We start from the raw sequence: 23357 nt of genomic DNA on the forward strand, positions 1-23357 counted from the left end.
GAATAGTAGACTGTAACAAGGAGGGAAGATTGTTATAAAAATGTGATTATGATTGTTGTGATTTGCCGAGATGTTAGGAATGGAGAAAAGTTGCTCAGTCACGCGGAACAGAAGTGATTCCCCTTCTAAAACATCACAGATGAATTATGACATGATGAATATAATGTCAGAATACTTGATTATGATGAGAAATAAAAGAGAAAAAGTTTTGGTAGGCTGCTATGATTGTGGAGGTATTTTAAATGTTTTTAATTTAAACCGTTAATAGTGGGAATTTACTTGATCTGGTGAATGTGATGAGTTTTTTGTCAGCACATAATGACTTGAAATGCTTTCAAATTTCAATTCAACGTGTGAGGTGTTTTTTTTAACTCGGTGTTGACCTCACTTCTTCAGGGAGCAGCCGTGAAGCAAAGCGTGAGTGGGTAATAATTAGAGGGTTAATCACATGTTAGATAATTCTGAATAATTCCTCTCATTCAAAAGAGTACCCCTGTCTGGCCTCGTTTCTCCCGGTGGTTTCTGTGATGGCACTGTGTAGTGACACTTTTAAAGCACAGAATCCCCCGGGAAGCAAAAGGACAAACTGCCTTCTGTTCTGAAAGAAAGCTTTTCTGAGGATAACCACTCTTCTTTTACATTGCTTTTGCTTAATTTGAGTGGGAAATTTTTTTAAAAAAATTGAATTGTGGTTATTATTTCTGGAGGTGTTTATAAGTTGTACGATCAGTCAATGATAATTATCTGTTCATTCATTCATATTCTACTTTATTTGGTATCTGGTCCACACTATAGCTGAAGTCATTATTTTTAGGACTCTAGAAAGAGTTAAACAAAAGTCTGGAGAAGTTTCAGATGGAGATAATCTGCCTTCATCTGTTTTATATTAAAAAGCAGTGGAAATGAAATGGCATATCTCCACCAAGATCATTATTAGAAACGCCAGTCATTTTGTAATAAAGTTAGCAACAAAAAAAATCTACTGATGATTATGAAGATTTTTTCTAAATTTACATTTAATAAAAAAACATTTGTCTTTGTAACGTTGTCTAAATACTTTACTATATTAATGATGTCTTATTAGATCCCAGCAAGGTTCCTGCACTAGGATTAGTTCACTCAAAAATGAAAATGTTGTCATTATTTACTCACCCTCATGCTATTTTTTTTTTGTGAAGAATCTTCTTCACACAGCTCTTTTTCCAAACAAGGAAAGCTTGTAGTGAATCAGGGTTATTATAGTTAACTAAAACTGAAACTAAAACCATGAAAAAACATTTCCGTTACTTAAAATAGGTAATATACATGTTTCACGAGTTCACATCTACATATAATTAATACAATAAGTTTATGCGTATTTGCCGTGCTGTCCGGGGGGAGGGCTCCGAGCTCGGAGTTAGGACCTAAACCCAAAGTACTCCCCCCAGTTGGTAAGAGTAGATGGAAATGGAAGTGTAGATGGAACTGGAAGTGAGGAGATGGGGTGGAGGAGGGATGCTGACAAACTTTCAATGAACAGAGACAGGTCTGCTGTGAATTTATACTCTGTCATTGAGTTGATTACTGATTAATCAACAGCTGTGCATGATTTGGTTAATTATCTGAACCTGCTCCTCCCGAACTTTGTTAAATAAAACCTCATTAATTAAAAAAAAAAAAAAAAAAAACGTATTTTATCTCAGCTTATTGCCAAGACGACATTACTCATTTTAATTTAGTTTAACTAAAATAAAAATGAATTAACTTTATAGACATAAAAAATAAAATTAAAAACTGACAAAAACGCACAGCAAAATTACTTTAAAATAAAAATGGAAAATAGGAAAAATTCTGTTGAGCTAAAAAACTGTTGAGCTAAAAAAAAGCCATTACTTTTAAACTATATAGTTTAATATGGATCCGTTTTATGGAGTTTTTAGTCAGTGTTTGTGGCTTGACTCCTTCATTTTAATTTTTGGATGAGCTTTTCCTTCAAGAAACGTTTCTTAAACCAACATGTTCAAAGCTGCTCAGTCCCATATCTGCTTGTGTGATTAGTTATGCACTCTCATGTGAATGCTCATTAGTCAGAAGTCATTGGAAGTCGTGCATCTCTGTCAGTGGAAGGGGTTTCATTACTCTGTAGTTCTTCCTGAGCTTTACAAAGATCGTCGCTGCCGGTGAGAGGAGAGACGAGGCATTTGCTTTACCTTTATTCCGTTGTGAATCAGAAGTGCTGATTCATTGTTTTTAAGAAAATCAGGCACAAGTCAGTGGAACGCATCTTGTCAAGTCATCTTATGCAGTTATAAGTTTCTGCATGTATTAAATCTTGAGCACTGGAGACATTAGTCTGAATTCAGTTGATGTTGGCATGCACGTGGTCTCTCTGGAGTCCAGTGTCCTCATCAATTAAAAATAAGCATTTACCTTAAGATTTGCTTTCAAATGAGTCCCTATGCAGCGAATCGTGACTTAGGGGAACTGTAACGCCCTGTTTTCCTTGAAGGAAACATCGCTCTGAAGGCTCTTGGTCTGATGTGAGAGAATAGGTCATCAGATCTCTAAAAGCAGGAGACTGTATCGCTGGAGTCCTCCAGACTGTCAACCTGTCAGAAACGATACCAGAACCAATCAGATGTACTTTACGCCAGGCGGACGAGATGTGCACACACACGTTATATAAACAAACACTGCTTTTTCCTTTAACTTGTTCAGTCATTTCTCATTTCTGTAACTTCCACTTTGAAGCCTTTATACAATGCATTATTAAGATATTCTTAAAGCACACTAGTTTTGGGGAAAGTTACTTTTAAAAGTAATGCATTACAATATTGTATTACTCCCTAAAAAGGTAACTAATTGTGTTTTTTTTACTTTTTATGGAAAGTCAAGTCACTTTTATTTATCACTGCAGCTTTACAGTGATAACAGGAACATGATTCAGTGATGCAAACAGAGTTCTTTTTGGCAGCTCTAAAAGAAAATAATGCCATTGTTCAGCTGAAGTAAGTTCAGTGTTGATTCAGTTTCTTTGTTAAGATCATCAAATTTTAAATGATTTAATTTCATCTTTAAAGCAGTTCTGCAGAAAAAAGTGATGTCATCATCCAGCTCAGTTCAGTTCTCATCCAATAGTGTCAGTGCAGTCAAATCAACAATGTTGTTGAATATAAAGTAAAGGGTTCAGTTACTTTTGCATTAGTTTTTCTGACCTGGGCTGGGTTTGTTTGTTTTGTTTTTAAATAATAAAAAAGCTGAAGGAAATGCAAATTCACTCTTGTACAGTAGAGGGCGCTGCTCAAAATAACCTTCAGCGGTGCTGCCACTCTGGATCACAGAAGAATAGGATGCAGGAGAAGAAAGTTCTCAATCCAAAAAATTAAACACAAATGTGATGTTTAATTAAATGTAAACAGTCCTACTCGACCCGCTCCGAGCAGGATTCAAACTGGGGTCTCTAGCGTGGGAGGTGGGTGCGCTAAGAAGGACGCTAAAGACCACAGTCGATAGAGCTGTCGCTAGAGCGCCTCTTGAGATCAGGGGAGTGAGGTTTACACACACACACAGCTCTTACTGGCCTACGTCCGTTACACTCACCCCCCTAAACCTCACTCCCACCCGGGTCACGGCACCAAATCTAACCAGTCCTACTCGACTCCCTCCAAGTGGGATTTGAACTGGAGTCTCCGGCGTTATTTGCTAGCTCGCCTCTTGAGGCCAGGGGAGTGAGGTTTACACGCACAGATCTTACTGGCCTACACCCGACCATTATAGCATTACCGCATTTTTGCTTATTTGTACGGTTGAATTGGATCATCGTTAGTCAGCACTAAAGACACTAGTTAATAAAGTGAGATTAAATACATAAAGTATATTGTGTTATTTAACACATTTAATTATTGCTGGTTTGTATTAAAAAATTATACTTTTTTTATTAATTTTGAGGAATACTGAATCTGTTTTTGTGCAAGTGATATAAGTAAATGCAAACTTACATTTAGTCTAGAACTACAATAAACATCATGTTCACACAACGCCTCTGCACTTACTCTGATTTCTCTCAACATGGAGACAGAAAAGCTGTCAGTCAATAAATGGGAAAACAAAGTAACTTGCGTTACTTATTTGAAAAACTAACTCCGATACTTTTCTAAATTTAAAAGTAATCCGTTACTTTACTAGTTACTTAAAAAAAAGTAATCTTATTACGTAACTTGCATTACTTGTAATACTTTTACCCGCAACACTTTACTCAGTTCGATTCAAGTTTATTTGTTTAGCGCTTTTCATATACAGTGTCTTTCAATACACATTGTTTTAAAGCAGCTTCATAGAAAATGTTTCAATGATACAGTCAGTTCATATGGCAGCAGTAATATACTGTTATACGATAATACAAGTTATGTGGTTAGTAAACAATGTATTCACAATGAACACAAATAACATATTAGACAATGATTAAAATTTTTGATTAAAATAATAATTTTTGACATTCATATTTTGAAGTTGATATCATCTGAAGTCTTTGCAAGTTTAAAAATCATGCATTACTTCATATTCTACATTCAGGTTTCATAAAAAGTGCTGCAATTTGTAAGTAACTAATGCAAATATACACAAGAAATGCGAGGTCTTGGGGTTAGAAGCTGCCGTGTTCTTCTCTCAGTGGTTTTGTGATGGACGTGGCCGCCTCGCTGAGCTCACGGGGCTCTAATTGAAGTGACAGCGGGAAGCTGTGCCACCGGCTCTCTGCCAGACTGAAGCACGAGCAGCAGCTTCATGCCCTGACCTTACGTTACGCAACACGGAGATCACGCTAACTGCCATACTGTTCAAATACTGAGGGAACTGCCAGAGGGATTCCACTCAAACCCAGGGTGCGCTTCATGAGCAGCCAACATCATTTATAATATGATAAACAGGAAATATTAGTGGCCTGCCAGACAGACTTCAGTATAAAGGGTTGTGCTTTTGAACTGGTTTACACTTATTAAATAAAAAATAGATTTGTTTAGTATTATAAGAACTATAGCTATGGCTAATACCAAGTTACAACAGGTTTGCAGAAACTGTATAACTGTGGTATAAAAAATTGTTCACTTCCATTCAAAAGCTTTGGTTCAGTCTGTATTTTTTAAAGATATTAATACTTTTATTCTGCAAAGACTTATTTCATTGATCAAAAGTGACAGTTAAGACATATAATATAATGTTACAAAAGATTTATATAAAAAAAAATGCTGTGTTTTTTTTTGGGAGGGGGGGGGGGTAATGATGCCTAAAAAGTCATCACAGGAATAAATTACATCATAAAATATATTTTAAATTGTAATAATATTTCACAATATTACTGTTTTTAATGTATTTTTGTATTTTTGTATGTATTTTCAAACAAATGCAGCCTTTGTGAGCATAAGAGATTAAACAAACAAAAACATAAAAAAAGTCTTACTGACCCCAAACATTTGAATGGCAGGGAACTACACTGCGACCAAAATGGTCGCATATGCGACCTTTTGAAATGCCATTGCGACCAAAATTTTTAATGGGTCGCAAATGTATCACTGATTATTTTTGTACCTATGTTTTAGGCAATATGCTATGATTTACTATGAGCATTTATTAAAACAGAAATGTGTATTTTAAGAATACGTTTTATAACGTGCTCTGAGCATTCAACACATCAAGTTGGCTTCAGCCCCGCGACCGTTACTTAGATTAAAACGTACCATTGTATCTGCGCGACTCGCGAGCTCTCTCTCTCTCACACAAATACGGACGCGCGCGCAAACAGAGAGAGAAGATAATTGTAAAATGAAAATTGACGGGCTATAATTTAAATTTTGTTCTTGCTTGTTTTGTTTTTTCTGTCAAAATGTCGGAAAGCATATTGTATTATCCATCCGTGTTTTTAAAATTCGTTAAATGACGGACGTTTTACAACAGCCCTCGTTATGTCGGATTCGTCAAACTTAGCCTACTTGATATTATTTTTAGAATAAGTGATTCGTTATGCTATTATTGGACTCCTGTCTATTCATTGTCAACTGTTTTCTATAAATATGTTTGTATTGGCTAACATTTATGCAGCTAATGCCTGTCCTGTTTAAAATGTGCAATGTTCAAATGCAAAGACAGCACGTCACAAATAGAAGCTCTTTTCCCTGTGGTATTTAGTATCATATTTGGTAATTGGAATAATAAATTAAGTAGCCTATCTTTATTGTACACCTGTTTTTTTCATTTTTTTTTTCATTTTTTTTTTCTGTTTTCTAGGGGTTTCTTAATTTTAGACCAGCACACATTATATGCAATGCAATGCAATATAATGCATGTGTGTCCTATGTGTGACATATTTTGCACACGGGTAAAGGTGCCCAACATAAGTTATTTCTAAAGTAAAAAAAAAAAAAAAAAAATGTGTTTTGGAAAATTTCTCTTTATTTGATTATCAGTAAATTTGTTTTCTATACAGAGATATCGGTATCGGCCATAACAGCAATATTAATATCGGCCACAATTTTCACATCGGTGCATCACTACTTAAGAGTTCAGGAGTCTGCCCATCTGTGCCAACCATAGCATGTTGAAATCCATTTTGCACTTTTTTGTGTACTGTATTTTCTATTGCAGTAAATCTATCCCAACCAATGTTAAAGAAAACAAAAACAAGAAGACATGTGGTTTAAAAGATGGCAAGTAAAATAAAAAGCACATCTGTATGCAATACAGTTTCATTATTGTTCATTATTATCCAGAGCGGCTTACTATAAACAATTTGTGCGACCAAATCATGTTTTGCGCCAGTAACTGAAAAAGTTAGTAGCGCAAGTGCCACCAGTGAAAAAGGTTAGTGTAGCTCCCTGAATGGTGGTGCATTTATGTATATTGTCGGGTCCACAAGTCTGAGCACCTTTTATTTAGTTTTTCTAATTTGATGCAGTTTTTTCATTACAAATTATATTATCAGCATAACAATTAGTGTAAGTGTTGCAAAATCAACCAGCCATTTTGCTATAATGTCTGCTCTGTTGTCTTTCTATATGAGAGAAATAATCACTATTATCTAATTGTTGTGTGCTCATACTGTACATACACAAAAAACACTACTCACAGCAGTGTTGGCCTGCATTTTAGAAGTGTTTAAACAGCAAACGGAAAAAGTTGGTTTGACGTTGGACGTTTGATATTCACGTATTTAGGGACCATCTCTAAAGTTACATGTGACATTGGTATAAACGATTCTAACTTCAATTGCATTTGAAGACAATGACTTACAGACATAAAACCAAATGTAAAGTGTTCATCTAGGAGTTACGTATGATGCACACCTTTTAGATTTTTGATATTTATTACAATAAACTGTTAAATCATATATAAATATTGCTATGTATTTCGCTACTGTATGGGCACATACACAAAACATGACATAAACCCGCCTGGCTTAACCTGCCCTGCACTGAGCAACAACAGATTTCAGCCGCTCAGCCAACACTGATATGTCAAACACAGAACAACCCATCGCTCTCTTTGCACCATAGGATGTATGTATGCTCATTTCAGCTCATTGATTCTCCTGCTCTTTAACAGAAGAAGCATTCCCCCCCCCCCCCTCCTCTGAAGTGTTTCTTCTGAGACAAGACATCACGGCGCCATGTTGGATCACAGGCGCTGATGAAAGCTGCCGGTTAGCCATGTTTCATGATGGTTGTGCATTTGTATGCATAAATGAGGGTTTATTAATCAAAGAAACGATGGATGTTGTTTCCTGTACAAGGATTTTATTTTTATGCTTTACTGTCCATTCACTGAGCAAACATGGATCTGATTGGCAGACTTTACGAAACTTCTGTGAGTTTTTATTAAAGTGCATTATTTAACTTATTTTTTGTTTAAAATGAACAAAATTTAAATAACGAGTCAACACGCAATCGAAACTTCTTCCAAAACATGTTTTTGTCTTACCCTGATTCACTATGGTAAGCCTGTTATAAGTGTTTATATTTTAGACCTGTCAGGATGGTGTTCGTGGGAATTTGCGTACATGCGTGAGTGACGTGTGTCTCTTCAAATCTGTTAATACAGAACAGTTGCTCCAGCTACTTTGTTGCGTGTATGTTGTGGGAGTGTCAGGGGTTAGTTGTCACAACGAGCGAGAAAGGTTGACACGGAGCAGCTAAATCTCAAACCTCTGGGGAGTCACCCATTTTAAACAACTCCTCGCAGAAAGAGAAAGCGACAGAACTCGTAATAAAACAAGAATCAACATTAGTTTGGCTTTTCGTAGATGGCGAGAACTGAGGGATTTGAAATGTTTGAAATTTGTATTACTCAATAGGTGAGAAAGGTATTTTTTGGAAAGATAAATTGCCATATGTAGCTCTCTAACAGAGTTCATTGTAAAGCATTATCTATTGTGAAGGGTCAATTCATCATGGTTGTTGCAGCGCTGTGCTGGGATTTATTTATTTGTAAGTACCGTGTCTATTAATGGGTAAAACTACAGAAATGTCTTGTGCTAGTCAGGGGTGGGTTTCCCAAACCCAACTATGGTCGCAAGTTCCATTGAACTCTATTGGTGAGGACAGAACTTGCGACCATAGTGGGGTTTGGGAAACGCACCCCAGCTTGAGATCCTTTCCATCTAAACTGGATATATCTCTTACTATAAGCCTATAGTAGTGAATGGTTTATGAACATTAGGATAACTACATTCATCCACGGTCACGTATGGCCGTATGCCAGCGGTATTATGAGACATTCAGCATAGTGAAACCATCAGCATAGTGAAACCAACATCTTCTAAATTTACTCCTTAAGTAAATGAAAGCTTTAGAAACATCAGACCATTAGACCTTTGGAGAGTAAGAATACTTCTGGTAATGCATGCTTTTTATGATTATTTTGAAAGCATTGTTTGGTTTGCACATGCATTTGGCTGAAACCAGAGACATCCATTAATCTCAGCTGTTTAGCTCGTACTGCCGTTTTGCTCTGCCGACTCCGTTTTAACACTCCAAATGCGTGCTAGAATTAGCCGGACCTCGTCTCGCCCTAACAGCCATTTACACTGTATCATGTTCCTTGAGGATTCACTTAAGGACTGCAGTGCATTGATTTAATCCAGATGATTACTAACAGATTTTATGAGTGATGAGGTTGAGTGGATTCAGTTGTTTATGATGTACAAGTTACATATCGTGAAGCATGCACTACATTTTTTTTATATATATATTGAATATATATTTTAAAATGTTATTTATTCCTGTGGTGCAAAGTGGAATTTTCAGCATCATTACTCTTCATTTGCTCATGATCCTTCAGAAACCATTCTAATATGATGATTTGCTGCTCAAGAAACATTTATTAGTATCAGTGTTGAAAACACTTAGAATGATTTCTGAAGGAATGTGATTGAAAACTGGAGTAATCACAGGCATAAATTTGATATTAAAATATATTAAAATGAAAAGAAAATTATTTTAAATTGTAATAATATATCACCATATTTCTGTTTCTGCTGTATTTTGATCAAATAAATGCAGCCTTGGTGAGCATGAGACTTCTTTTAAAAACATTTGTTTAAAAATTGTTAGTATATGTGCTTGATTTCATGTGTGACTGGCACACAAATTTGCTCTCTGTGGTAAAGTGCATGATCGTTTTTGCCATTGCTTTATCATAACACACACTGTGAACATCCTTCTTCTCCAGGCGGGGGCCTCCTCCATGTGGGCGTCATGTTGCGGGCTGCTGAATGAGGTGATGGGCACGGGGGCGGTCCGCACCCAGCAGCCAGGCTTTGGAGCCGGAGCAGGGCCGTTCCGCTTCGCCCCGAGTGCTGGTTACTCCACCTACCCACCCAGCAGCACCACCTCAGGAAGCGCAGGCCTGGCGTGCAAAGCCTGCGGACTGGCCTTCTCTGTGTTCAGGCGAAAGGTAGGATACCTGGGGTTTATCAAATATGATTTATGATTGTTTATATATAATGTTGATCTGTCATGCCTAAGTCTGGCATGCCTCATTTCCTGGCAAAGGAAAGGACAGAAGTGATGAAAGATCGAAGCAATCACTTTTCCACAAAGCATCTGTGTTTTGAAATCCTATCAGCACATTCACACCTGTCTGCAGACACTCAGATGCCCAGACGGTGTGATGCATTTGCAGATGCTCACACCTGCACACATATGCACAGACCTGATGGATAGACCTGACATTAACCCAGAGTGCAATGCTTTGATTGAACAGCTCATTCATCAGCAGGGTGGCATTTGATAACAGCCACTGAGCTTGCCAACAGAGATTCCTCAACTGCTTCTGAGAGCCTGAAAGTGTCTTGAAAAACGAAGCTCATGCCGCAGTGATTTAGAGATGGAAGTGTTTGTATTCTGTCAGTGTCAATCAAAACAACTAAAGCATGACGTAATTAAATCACACGCATAATAGTTGGCTGTTTAAAGCTATACTATGCAACGGTTGATGAAGTTAGTTGCAGAGGAACATTGGTTTTGTTATTGCGTGTGTTAATACAATAATGGAAGACAGATATCTGAAAAAGATTTCTTATGAGAACCTAGTTAATGCACAGCAAATGTGATGCTATGCTGAATTTTGTTTTATTATAGGTTCTGTTGCCTTCACTTAAATGCTCTAAACGGGTTGAATGAATGATTCAATGACTCACTCATACAGTGCTATGCATAAGTTTAGACACCCATGCTAAAGTTGACTAAAAAGAGGAATAAAAAATCATCTTTTGGAAATTGAACTTAATGCCTTAATTTAAAAAAAATAGGAAAAATCCAACCTTTAAGGACATCAAATTTCTTTGTGAATGAATAATGTATCATAAATAAATAAATGTTCTTCCTTAAAATACAGGGTGCATAAGTTTGGACACCCCTATGTTAAATTCCCATAGAGGCAGGCAGATTTTTATTTTTAAAGGCCAGTTACTTCATGGATCCAGGATACTATGCATCCTGATAAAGTTCCCTTGGCCTTTGGAATTAAAATAGCCCCACATCATCACATAGCCTTCACCATACCTAGAGATTGGCATGGGGTACTTTCCATAAGATCATCTCTCAATGCAAATCAAACTAGCTATTAGGCTAACTGAAATAAAACCATGCCAATCTCTAGGTATGGTGAAGGCTATGTGATGATGTGGGGCTATTTTAATTCCAAAGACCAAGGGAACTTTATCAGGATGCTTAGTATCCTGGATCCATGAAGTAACTGGCCTTTAAAAATAAAAATATGCCTGCCTCTATGGGAATTTAACATAGGGGTGTCCAAACTTATGCACCCTGTATTTTAAGGAATAATATTTATTTATTTAAGATACATTATTCATTCACAAAGAAAATTGGTGTCCTTAAAGGTTGGATTTTTCCTAATTTTTTAAATTAAGGCATTAAGTTCAGTTTCCAAAAGCTGATTTTTTATTCCTCTTTTTAGTCAACTTTAGCATGGGTGTCTAAACTTATGCATAGCACTGTAAATACTTCACTTGTTTCAATCAACACAATTGTTATTTGAAGCACAAAGTTACTTTCAAACGGTGATTTGCTCTATTCTGATCGCTTCCGCAGATATCAGTATGTATATATCGGAACTATGAACTTTTATCCCCAGTACTTCTGTGATAATTCCAATATATGTGACACAGAAATATCGATAGTGCGTGTGGTTAAAAAGCGGTTTCATATCTTCACATAATAACTGCTTTCTCTGGCTCAGCGGAAGATTTGAATATTCCGATTCCCATTTAGGAATGACATCACGTGGGTGTTTGAATCGAGATCGCGATCTTTTAACGGTTAACCGTGGAGCTCTACTACAGATTTATAAAACTGATCCGAGATCAGGTAAAAAACATATAGACGCTGGTTTATGGGTTCACGAGATCACCTAGCGGTGAACCATTAAAATTTCGTTCCGTTTCGAACCATTTTCGCACCAAACCAGTGATTCGAAAAAAATGATTCACTGATGTTTCGAACCTTCACGAAGCAGTAGGTGCATACCAATTTGCGTACATATGCACTATTCTATACCGCTGTGTAGTATAAATAGTGCGAGTAGTGCGTTCACTCGAATAATTGGACACGTCATGCACTCAACTGTCGCAGCTTTCCTTATGTAGCGGAGGGGGGGGTGGCAATCAGACTCTTGACCTTATGAAATTCACACACTACACAGTTGACTACACAATAGTGCATATAAGTGCGTCATTTGGGACACAACTCTCTTATTATTCAAATTTTGTTCCATTTTGAACCAAAAAAAAAGTAACGTAGTGTAGCTTTAATGATTCATCCCTCTCTCTTCCCAGCACGTTTGCTCGGACTGCAAGAAGAGCTTCTGCTCGCTGTGTTCCGTGCTGCAGGAAAACCTGCGGCGCTGCGCCACCTGCCACCTGCTGTGGGGCACGGCCTTCCAGCGGCCCAGGTTAATGCGGCTCCGCGTTAAAGACCTGCGGCAGTACCTCACGCTGAGAAACATCAACACGGACACATGCAGGGAGAAAGAGGACCTGGTGGACCTGGTGCTCTGCCATCTGGGGGCCGAGCTGGAGATCGGGGAGGATGAGGAGGAGGAGGAAGTAGAGGAGGCGGAAGCGGAAGCGGACACGGACAGTCTGCCGTCACTTCCGCGCTCTCTCTCCACGCCGCCCGCTTCCACGGCGCGCTCCTCCTCCCAGCAGTCGGCGCTGTCCGTAGCCGTGTCTCAGGGAGAGGCTCTCAGTCGCAGCGATAGCTCAGGGACAACCAATCAGGTGAGGCGCTTTCTTTCAGTCACTTTACCGATGTTTTCCCATGCATTGCATCACAGTTCGCTTATAGAATGCGGTTTGGTTTTTTGTTTTGCCCCCAAAAAAAGAGGATTTGGACACTTAAAATGTATTATTAATGTATTAGTGCATAACGTAATTATCAAGACTGTCATGAAAGACTTATGTTTATTTTACTCATTTTTAACATGGAAACAAGTTATATATATATATATATATATATATATATTTTATATTTACTCATCATATTTTTTTATTTACTCATCAAAGAATCCTGAAAAAAGTTAATCATGTTTTCCACAAAATAAATGTTTCTTGAGCATCATATCAGCATATTAGATTGATTTCTGAAGGATCATATATATATATAACTTGTTTCCATGTTAAAATATATATATATATATATATATATATATATATATATATATATATATATACTCATTTACTATAAGACGTGTGATTCAGCATTTATAATCAATAAGATATATTCATTAAATGTGGCAATTTACAAAAAAAATGCACTTTAATACATGTTTATTTTATTTTATTATAATTTTGTTAAATAATATTTATTTAGATTTATTTTCAATGGTTTAAATGGCCACTAAACAGAGCAATATTTTGAAAAAACAAGATTACAGATTTACACATTCAACCTTCAAATTACTTGCACAGTAAGTATTTTTTAACATAAAAAAGAAGTTCCTTTCTTCTAATGTATTGCTTTAACATTTCTGTCAAGTATTAGCTTTTACATTTTTGTGCGTTATATCATAATTTAGCATGCTTACTGTTAAAATGCGTATTGCATCTCTCCCCCCCCCCAAGTCGCACTTCAGTTGTGTTCACTTTCTTAATACATAAGCGAGGGTTTCTTCTCAATCGTAAACATTTTTACTCCCTGATCTATTGACTCCTGTTCTCAGTACAGTTATTAAGCTGCTTACAGCCCTCAGTTAGCAGGCACTCATCCGCTCTGACGTGCTCTGATGTGACGTGACCGCGTGGATACTGGAAACAGCTGTACCCCACCAGGCTAGCCGTGACGTTTAAGCCTTTCCTTTTTATTTAGACGTCACGTGACATGCTGAGCGTGTTACATAATGTTGGAATGGGTTGTCCCATAATTCCTGAATGACTTACACTTACAGTTAAAGAACAGCACAGACATTAAAGCGCTTTTTAAGAGGCAAATGACTAAGTTTGATAACTACACAAATTCACCCTGAAGTTTTAAAGAGTGTGTCTGTGTGTTCAGGAAGAGACTGTGATGGTCTAGTGTGACTTCAGAGGCTGAGTTGGCAGACTGACCCATTCATTATTAATACGCAGCCAGACAGCAAAGCTGCACGACGTCTGTATGTGGCCCGTGTGTGTGTGATCTCAGTCCATGTGCTGAGCCTTCTCATAAACACACAGTCACTCTTCTGCAAGACAGTAGAGAGGAACAACGCAGAGCCATTAGCTAATTGTTCTGAATGCGGCAAATAGGAAAAGAGAGAGCAAGAGAAAGAGAGAACAAACGCTGTCTGCACACAGTCCTTATTTGAATGACACAGGGAACGAATTATTGCAGTCAGTGGGAATGAATGATTGAATCTGTAATGTGTTGTTATTTGATGTGCAGTTGCAGAACCGAGGGAAGCTAATTGTGAAGATGTGATGGTAGATGGTTTCATTTAAATGCACTTAAACAGACAGAGATTATTCATAGTTTTGAAAAAGCATTTTGACACTCAAAAATTGCATGAAAGACTTTCATTTTTAACATGGTGAAAAAAATTTTTTTTTCTGATTTACTTTAAGATGTGTTTTACAATTTATAATGAGTAAAATGTTAATTTAATTAAATCTATTACTTAATGAGGCAATTTTAGTTCAATATAATATAATATTTATTTATTAATTATTTATTAATTAAAATATTTATATACAATAAAATATTGTAATGTGTCTTAGCTGTATTTTTTATTATATTATATAATATAATATTACATTACATTATATTTAAATCTGGTTCTTTGAACTTTCTACTCATCAAAGAATCCTGAAAAAAGTTAGTCATGTTTTCCACAAAAGAAATGTTTCTTGAGCATCATATAGATTAGATTGATTAGATTGATTTCTGAAGGATCATGTGACTAGAGTAATGGTGCTGATAATTTCAGCTTTATATTCACAGGAATAAATTACATTTTAAAAAAATAATTAAAATTATCCTTTCTATACTCAAACAGAAAACAATCATTTTGAATTGTAAAAATTCACAACCCTGTTTTTGCAGTATTTTTCTTTTAAAAAAATGTTTTACTGGCCCCAGACTTTTCCAATATTTTTTTTATGTTTGTTTGTTATGTATAACATATTTGTATTTAACCCTCTGGGGTCCTTCGTTTAACAGTCACACTTGGGACCTTCGGGTCCAAATGGACCCGGAGGGCGGAATTAATATATATAAAAAGAAATCATAATTTTTTTTTTTTTACTTGTTTTTTATAATATTTTTTCTTTTCTTTTTTGGTGTTTTGAGATAATTTTATAATTTATAATTAATATTTATGCAATAATTATGACCCATTTTTTCCCATTGAATATAATAGAATTTTTTTATATATACATAATTTTTATTTTATTTTTATTAAAGCTGTATTTCATTTTAGAGTCAAGCCTAGGCCTCATGAAAGCAATTTTTTAAATGAGATGGGCGCCAACTGGTGGACACACTGAGCATTTTTATCACGCAATAGCACATTTTTACCACTAGTGGATTTACAGCTCTCTGTAGAAAGGCTTGCGAATCTAGTGATTTTTGCCTGAACAGATTTAGTCTGTTTTGCACTCTTGATGTTTTAGAGATTCACCCCTTCACTGTTGAGTCCTTTTTTTCTGCATCCTGGCTGATTTGTAGATTGTATGCACAAAAAAACTCTGTGTTTTCATATTTTTGACAATTTCCCATTCATTTCCTATGGGGGTCATTTTTGACCAAAGAGCAGAAGTGTGATGACCACTTAGCATGCTTGGATCATGACCTCAATATTTTTTGTGTGTTCACATACCTAATACCATAAAAGTCACCTAGTTTCGTAACATTCCGATGAAGCTGTGCTTTTTAAAAATTCAAAACAGATTTTTGTAATCTGAATTTATTAGTGTGTATGTGTATAAAAGTGTGTTTGTGTGTGTGTGTGTGTGTGTGTGTGTGTGTGTGTGTGTGTGTGTGTGTGTGTGTGTGTGTGTGTGTGTGTGTGTGTGTGTGTGTGTGTGTGTGTGTGTGTGTGTGTGTGGATTTGTCTGTTTTGCACTCTTGATGTTTTAGAGATTCACCCCTTCACTGTTGAGTCCTTTTTTTCTGCATCCTGGCTGATTTGTAGATTGTATGCACAAAAAAAAAAACTGTGTTTTCATATTTTTGACAATTTCCCATTCATTTCCTATGGGGGTCATTTTTAACCAAAGAGCAGAAGTGTGATGACCACTTAGCATGCTTGGATCATGACCTCAATATTTTTTGTGTGTTCACATACCTAATACCATAAAAGTCACCTAGTTTCGTAACATTCCGATGAAGGTGTGATTTTTAAAAATTCTAAACAGATCTTTGTAATCTGAATTTATTAGTGTGTATGTGTATAAAAGTGTGTTTGTGTGTGTGTGTGTGTGTGTGTGTGTGTGTGTGTGGATGTGTCTGTTTTGCACTCTTGATGTTTTATAGATTCACCCCTTCACTGTTGTGTGCTTTTTTTCTGGATCGTGGCTGATTTGTAGATTGTACGCACAAAAAAACTCTGTATTGTCACATTTTTGCCAATTTCCCATTCATTTCCTATGGCGGGTCCATTTGGACCCGAAGGTCCTGAGTGTGACTATTTTTTTTACAACCACTTAGACTATTCAAATCCTGTCCCCAATTTTTTTGGGTGTTCATATACCAAGTACCAACAAAGTCACCAAATTTCGGACCATTCCGATGAAGCTATGATTTTTTACATTTTTTTATTTAAACGCTTCGGGTCCATTTGGACCCGAAGGACCCCAGAGGGTTAATGTGGCTTGAATTTATATTCTGAAAATATATATTTAAGATTTTTAGTCTTCAAGTTTTAGTCTTCTTTTTTTCTGGCCAATCTAACATTTTTTACAATTATTCATTTAGCATTTTTATTCATTTAGCATATTTTTTTCCACAGCTTTAATCTATCCAGTTTTCTTTTCCAAATTAACACGAACACTAAAGAGCAGAGATGATGGGATCTGTACTCCCAGCACCCATGACTTCAACCGGATTTTAATCAGATCTTGATTTCTGTGTTTTACCCTCAGGAACATGGAGATGCTGCATCAGTTTCCCTCCTCAACCTGGAGCCTCATGACGACATACTGGAGGTGAGACAAACCATCCCTGTGTTCACTTCTGACAAAATCAGCATGCCCTGGTTGATTGTACGACCTACTGCGAAGACGATTGGGTTACTTCAGCATCCATTAACATTAATAATTCAGTGGCATCCAATAATTCTGCTTAGTGTTTGGCAAATGCTTAAAAAAAATCAGCAGTCTGATATAATATCAATGTGGACTACAGATCCGTCTACATGTCTCTATTGCCGTCTGTCCCGAGCAGGCGAGCCCAGCGACGCAGAGACGCGCGCGTGCCTCCCTCTCGGACCTGTCCCGCGAGGACGACATCGAGAGCCTGACGGTGCGGCAGCTGAAGGAGATTCTCGCCCGCAACTTCGTCAACTTTTCAGGCTGCTGTGAGAAATGGGAGCTGGTGGAGCGTGTCCATCGTCTCTACAGAGAGAACGAACTCAACAGAAGATCCAGTAAGGCTCAATGTGACGCATTATAAAGCAAGTTAGACTCTACCTAAAGTGGTCTACTTATACTGTGGTTGTTTCTTAAACATCTATAGTCACCTTAAATTCATAGGCAGAAAGAGAATGGTAGAGACTTTAGTTGATTCAATACATGTTATTCAGTTTCAAAAACAATTCAATTAAATTCCCTTTTATTGTCATGCATTAGATACAACGAAATTAGCAAACCTTATGGTGCACCCAGAACAACACAACTGCTATAGATATTAACTATGACACAATAAGTATAACACACTACAATACAATACAATAACTTTTGCAACTGAAGTGAGGTATTGCATGTAAAAACATTGCACATCTTTATCTTGCGGTGGCCCTATACAATTAGTACAATTTAAATATGTCCATTCAAAGAGCAATTGAGAGTTCAGTGTTCAGAGTAACAGTATTCAGTTATTGTATGGGTCTGGGGTAGAAAGTGTTTGTTTGTCCGTGATAAGATGGACCTGAAGCTCCTACCAGGTCTTTCAGTATTAGCTGCTCTAATACAGCATAAGGCGTCCAGTGAGGGCAGTCGATGATCTTCTGGTCTGTACAGATGACCCTCTGGAGGGTCTGGCATACCATAAAGAGATGCAGGACATCAGCACACACTCTTGTTGGAACAGAATAGAAGTATACCAACAGTTTTCCTAGCAGTTGATTTTGCTTAAGTATTCTGAGGAAGTGGAGTCTCTGCTCTACCTTCTTGACCACTGCAGTGGAGTTGGTGGCCCAGGAGAGATCGGCAGAGATATATTTGCCCAGAAACCTTAAAATAGGGATGTGCAATATCACGTTTTTTGATCGTGAAGGATTAAAATGTCTCCACGATCTGCTTTTGAAGAAATATTGTAGTATCGTGCTACACGTCATTCTATCAGTTGAAGTTCTGGCACCTCAGTCCCAACATACTGTACAACGCCATGTACATTCACATCACATGTTAACACAGATGTAGGATTACGCTTACTTGATATTGCAGTTATTTACATATAGCGAAAGTTTATTATTTGGGAGAACAGCCCAAAATGATCTAAATATTATAACTGTACAGTCTGAGATAATATTTTAAGTGGCTTTTTGGAGAAGGACCAAGTTTGAGATGCTTTAGTGATGTGCCCCATTTCCTTTTTTTTTAGACAGCAATTAATAGAGATAATAAGACTGACATGAGCAAATGCTGGATTAGTCTGCTGTACAGGAGAGTTGAAAGCACATACTGTATATCCTTCATTAAAAGGTATGACCGCTGAGATTGGCTGGAAGAATGTCAAATAAGAAAGACAGTGTGTTATAGGAGTGACCATCAGTCCGCCATTTTGAAATTTGTTATAAATTTTAATATCTCTTAAACAATTTGACATATCGGCACAAAATTTGGTAGGGATCATCAACAGCATGTCCTGAAGGTACCTGAGAAGTTTGAACACAGCGCCACCTAGTGTTCTAGAGATATAAGGATTTTTGCAAAAACGCTTATAACTTTTCAAAACATTGTCCAAAGTTTATTTTCATGTACTTGCGTTCCTTGGCTTATGCCGATTCCGACGATATCTCCATCATTTTGTTTGTCCGCCATTTTGAAGTGAATGGAAAAACTTCTCCTACAAATTTCGTCCGGTTTTGGCCAAAATATGATCAGATAATCTTTGGACTGGACCGCACAGAAATGACTCTATGGATTTTTTATACTTGCCACTGTTCCCGAGAAATACCTCTCCAAAGCTGAAGAAGTCACCATCAGTCCACCATTTTGAAATTTGTTACACATTTTAATATCTCTTAAACAATTTGGTAGGGATCATCAGCAGCATGTCCTGAAGGTACCTGAGAAGTTTGAATGCTCACGTGACATTGCAGTTATTTACAATCACGGAAGTTTATGATTTGCCTGGATTTTAAAGCCCTAATAATGGTGTTTGTGGGATAAGTGGGGACACAGTCATGAATGGAGAGGTCATAAAGAAGTGGGCTCAGCACAGAGCTCTGTGGGGCACCCGTGCTGAGTGTGAGGGTGGAGGACAGATGGGGGCCCAGTCTAACAGTTTGGACAGAGCTTTGATCCCAGAAAATTGCCATATAAATACTAGAGTGCCTTCTGTATGATGTGCTAGTTTATGATCAAATCAGAAAAAAAGGCAGTGTGGTTTCTCGAGAGAGAAATCGCAGATCATAAGCAACCTTAGGCACTGTGGAGCTATTACACGTCACATCCTGATGTCACGTGTCTTTAGGGGATGTGTGTGAACGCACGCACAGATTCCAGAAAATCACTGGCCGTATAAATGAATCAAAATTCACATTATCAGTTTATTTTCTGGAATCTCTGTGTGAAAGGGACTTAACAGTCTGAGAGCGATTTGTCAAAAAAGGCCTTGATCCAATGTCAAATGGATTGGAAAAAACCTAAGTCAACCTAAGTTTTGTGACCAATCTTAAAGGACAAGTTCGGTATTTTACACTTAAAGCCCTGTTTACAGATAATTTCTGATGAAATAGAACGGTTAAGATTAAAATTTGGACACATGCTGCTGTCCCGAGAATTTTAGGTTTATTTCGCTTTCCCCAAAACCTCTAGAATGGGTGTATAGGTGCACTGGAACAATACTTCATAAAACGCATTAAACTTTCGTTTACAAAGACGTGAAACTCACCGAGTGGTCAGGGGTGTTCACTGATATGCTCACACAAAAATCGCTGCAAAAGATGCTTTCCAACAGGTTTTATCGTAGTTTTTGTCCAACTCCATTGACTTGTATTGAAAGAGCTGTGTGAGGTACGGTATTACTCCGCCGCTTCTTCTTCTGCTTCTTCTGTGTATTCAATGAAATGCCAGCGGTTTGCTTGCAATTGGCAAAGGTGCATTATCGCCACCAACTGGGCTGGAGTGTCTATTATTCAAGCTCTCAACGGAAGAATCTACGGGTGTGAGACGTTTGGAAAAATAGATCCACAGTTTTACAACGAATGGTAAAACACCTGTTGGAAAGCATCTTTTGCAGCGATTTTTGTGTGAGCATATCAGTGAACACCCCTGACCACTCGGTGAGTTTCAGGTCTTTGTAAACGAAAGTTTAATGCGTTTTATGAAGTATTGTTCCAGTGCACCTATACACCCATTCTAGAGGTTTTGGGGAAAGCGAAATAAACCTAAAATTCTCGGGACAGCAGCATGTGTCCAAATTTTAATCTTAACCGTTCTATTTCATCAGAAATTATCTGTAAACAGGGCTTTAAGTGTAAAATACCGAACTTACCCTTTAATTCAATCAAAAAATATTTTTTTAAGTAGATGATCCCTCTTCTAGAAGATATCATGAAGATGTTTAAGTTGAAGAATAGTGCATGAAATGTTCCTTGGGTACTTTATATAACAGACGGTTTTATCTTTTATTGGCTATATAATTGGCAAAATAATGAGAGGGAAACTCTGCAGTCAGTTTTCTAGATGTTCAGGCTGAAAAGAGCACAGCTGACATCATATAATAAGAGCAATGGATGAGAAAGAACGCAGTCATTTTATCACAGTCTTCGAATCTTTTTGACAGGCTGCATGTGAGAAAAAACAACATGAAATTGAATCAGTCAAGGATCAGCCCCAAATCAGCTGTGGCTAATAGGATTTTCAAACAGGCTTGTGCTCTCCATAAAATTGATTCTTTTCATTTTCTTTTCCTTACAGTGGAAAATGTTAGCAACAGCCTTGCTGCAGGTAAGCCAACCTGTTTTGATATTTTACCTGACAGTATTATTTTAAAAATTATTTATATACTGTTAATATTTTGAATAACTTTTAATTTTATATTTTCAGTTTGAATTTTAGTTTTAGTAATGTAGTGTAGTTTAGTTTTATTGTTTTATTATGTTTCTATTCAGAATTATGTATTTTAGTTTTAAAATAATTTTAGCACTTCAGCTTAACTGTTGCTAAGGCTACATTTCTACATGCTCATTTTTGCTATGTAATTTTACTTTACTTTAGTTTAAGTTAACAATAACAACACTGTTACTTGAGACATTAACCTCTGTTTATTTTGATGGTTTAGTATGAAGTGTTGTCTGTCGTGATAACAGTGTAAATATAAGCTTATCTTTGTATTAATGTCTTAACAAAGGGGTCAGGATTTGGCTAGTTAGCGTGAGTAGTTAGCTATATTATGTATAATATTTCAAATAAAAACATTAAACCATGATTTACAAATGTATAAATCAAAACCTGACTACCTTCGATTAATTACTAACCCAGTGTGAAAATGGAACATGATAACTTGGAAATATTTTTTTTTCGTGTTAACAATGTCAAGTTTTAAAAGACAGTTTTCTATTAGCATGTGAGCATTTTGACAGGGCTGTCTAATGCTAATAACGCTAACTCTACCATTGCTATGTTTTCGATCAAAGTCATAGCTTACCCTCCTCCTATATGCAATGGAGGTATTGGAGGTAAGACTCAGCCTTTTTAATGTGGCTCCAACATCATCATTACCATCATCTCATTACCATGAATGAAAAGTGACTCTTCCCGATGCATGCTGGGAGAGTTTGATATGTGGTTCTCACGTGCATGATCACATTTGTGTCATGAATTGTGCTCCTAATGTGATCTGTCTTTTTATAGCTTGTCACATTACTGTAATTGCACCTTGCCTTCATTAATTATAATAACTATTAACACTGCTTGGAAAACAGCCCAAAATGATCCAAAGATTATAGCTGTCCGGTCTAAGACAATATATTAAGTGGCTTTTTGGAGAAGGACCAAGTTTCAGATGCTTTAAGGATGTGCCCCATTTCGTTTTTTAGAGAGCAATTAATAGAGATAATAAGACTGACATCAGCAAATGCTGGATTGAAAGCACATACTGTATATCCTTCATTAAAAGGTATGACAGCTGAGATTGACTGGCTGGAAGAATGTCAAATAAGAAAGACAGTGTGTTATAGGAGTGACCATCAGTCCGCCATTTTGAAATTTGTTATAAATTTTAATATCTCTTAAACAATTTGACATATCGGCACAAAATTTGGTAGGGATCATCAACAGCATGTCCTGAAGATACCTGAGAAGTTTGAACACAGCGCCACCTAGTGTTCTAGAGATATAAGGATTTTTGCAAAAACGCTTATAACTTTTCAAAACATTGTCCAAAGTTTATTTTCATGTACTTGCGTTCCTTGGCTTATGCCGATTCCGACGATATCTCCATCATTTTGTTTCTCCACCATTTTGAAGTGAATGGAAAAACTGTTTTTTTTTTCGCTGTTTCTCCTACAAATTTCGTCCGGTTTTGGCCAAAATATGATCAGATAATCTTTGGACCGGACCGCACAGAAATGACTTTTTATACATGCCACTGTTCCCAAGAAATACCTCTCCAAAGCTGAACGTGCCTGGGTTTGTTGCCTTGCTAATTTGTTAGCATGCTAACCAGTTGCCATTCTTTTCAATATCTTTGCTCTTCTGGCTATGCACCGCTGTTGGCCCCGCATCACTGCATGCAGCTATATTTTAAATTAGATTTTTGTTCTTTAAAAAAAAAACGCATGCTCATTTTTTTTCCTTTAACAAAATATTCACATTTCTGCTTTAAATATTTAACATGCATGGCCCCTTATATTTCCATCATAATTGCTTTTATTAAATTAGGGGGCAAGACGAAAACATTAATCAAAAATGCTTTCAATGGAGTTTTAAGTTGTATTTAACACGTAAC

General features: G+C 36.9%; 1 protein-coding gene across 7 annotated transcripts in view; it reads left to right on the forward strand.

Moving 5' to 3' along the window:
* The window catches only part of rnf34b (ring finger protein 34b), a 29437-nt gene that overhangs the window by 3822 nt on the left and 2258 nt on the right, over positions 1–23357 (forward strand). For 2 of the 7 annotated variants that reach the window (XM_081354943.1, XM_081354944.1), the window contains exons 2-7: positions 9697–9921; positions 12323–12766; positions 17105–17167; positions 17367–17607; positions 21326–21355; positions 22045–22086. In XM_081354943.1, coding sequence (XP_081211069.1) covers positions 9697–9921; positions 12323–12766; positions 17105–17167; positions 17367–17607; positions 21326–21355; positions 22045–22086 — 1045 coding nt within the window. The remainder of the gene's footprint in view (positions 1–9696; positions 9922–12322; positions 12767–17104; positions 17168–17366; positions 17608–21325; positions 21356–22044; positions 22087–23357) is intronic. The other 5 variants (XM_081354946.1, XM_081354945.1, XM_081354949.1 and 2 more) reach the window with 3 other exon arrangements.

This window comes from Scardinius erythrophthalmus, assembly GCF_964197995.2.
Source record: "Scardinius erythrophthalmus genome assembly, chromosome: 23".
Taxonomy (NCBI): Eukaryota; Metazoa; Chordata; class Actinopteri; order Cypriniformes; family Leuciscidae; genus Scardinius; species Scardinius erythrophthalmus.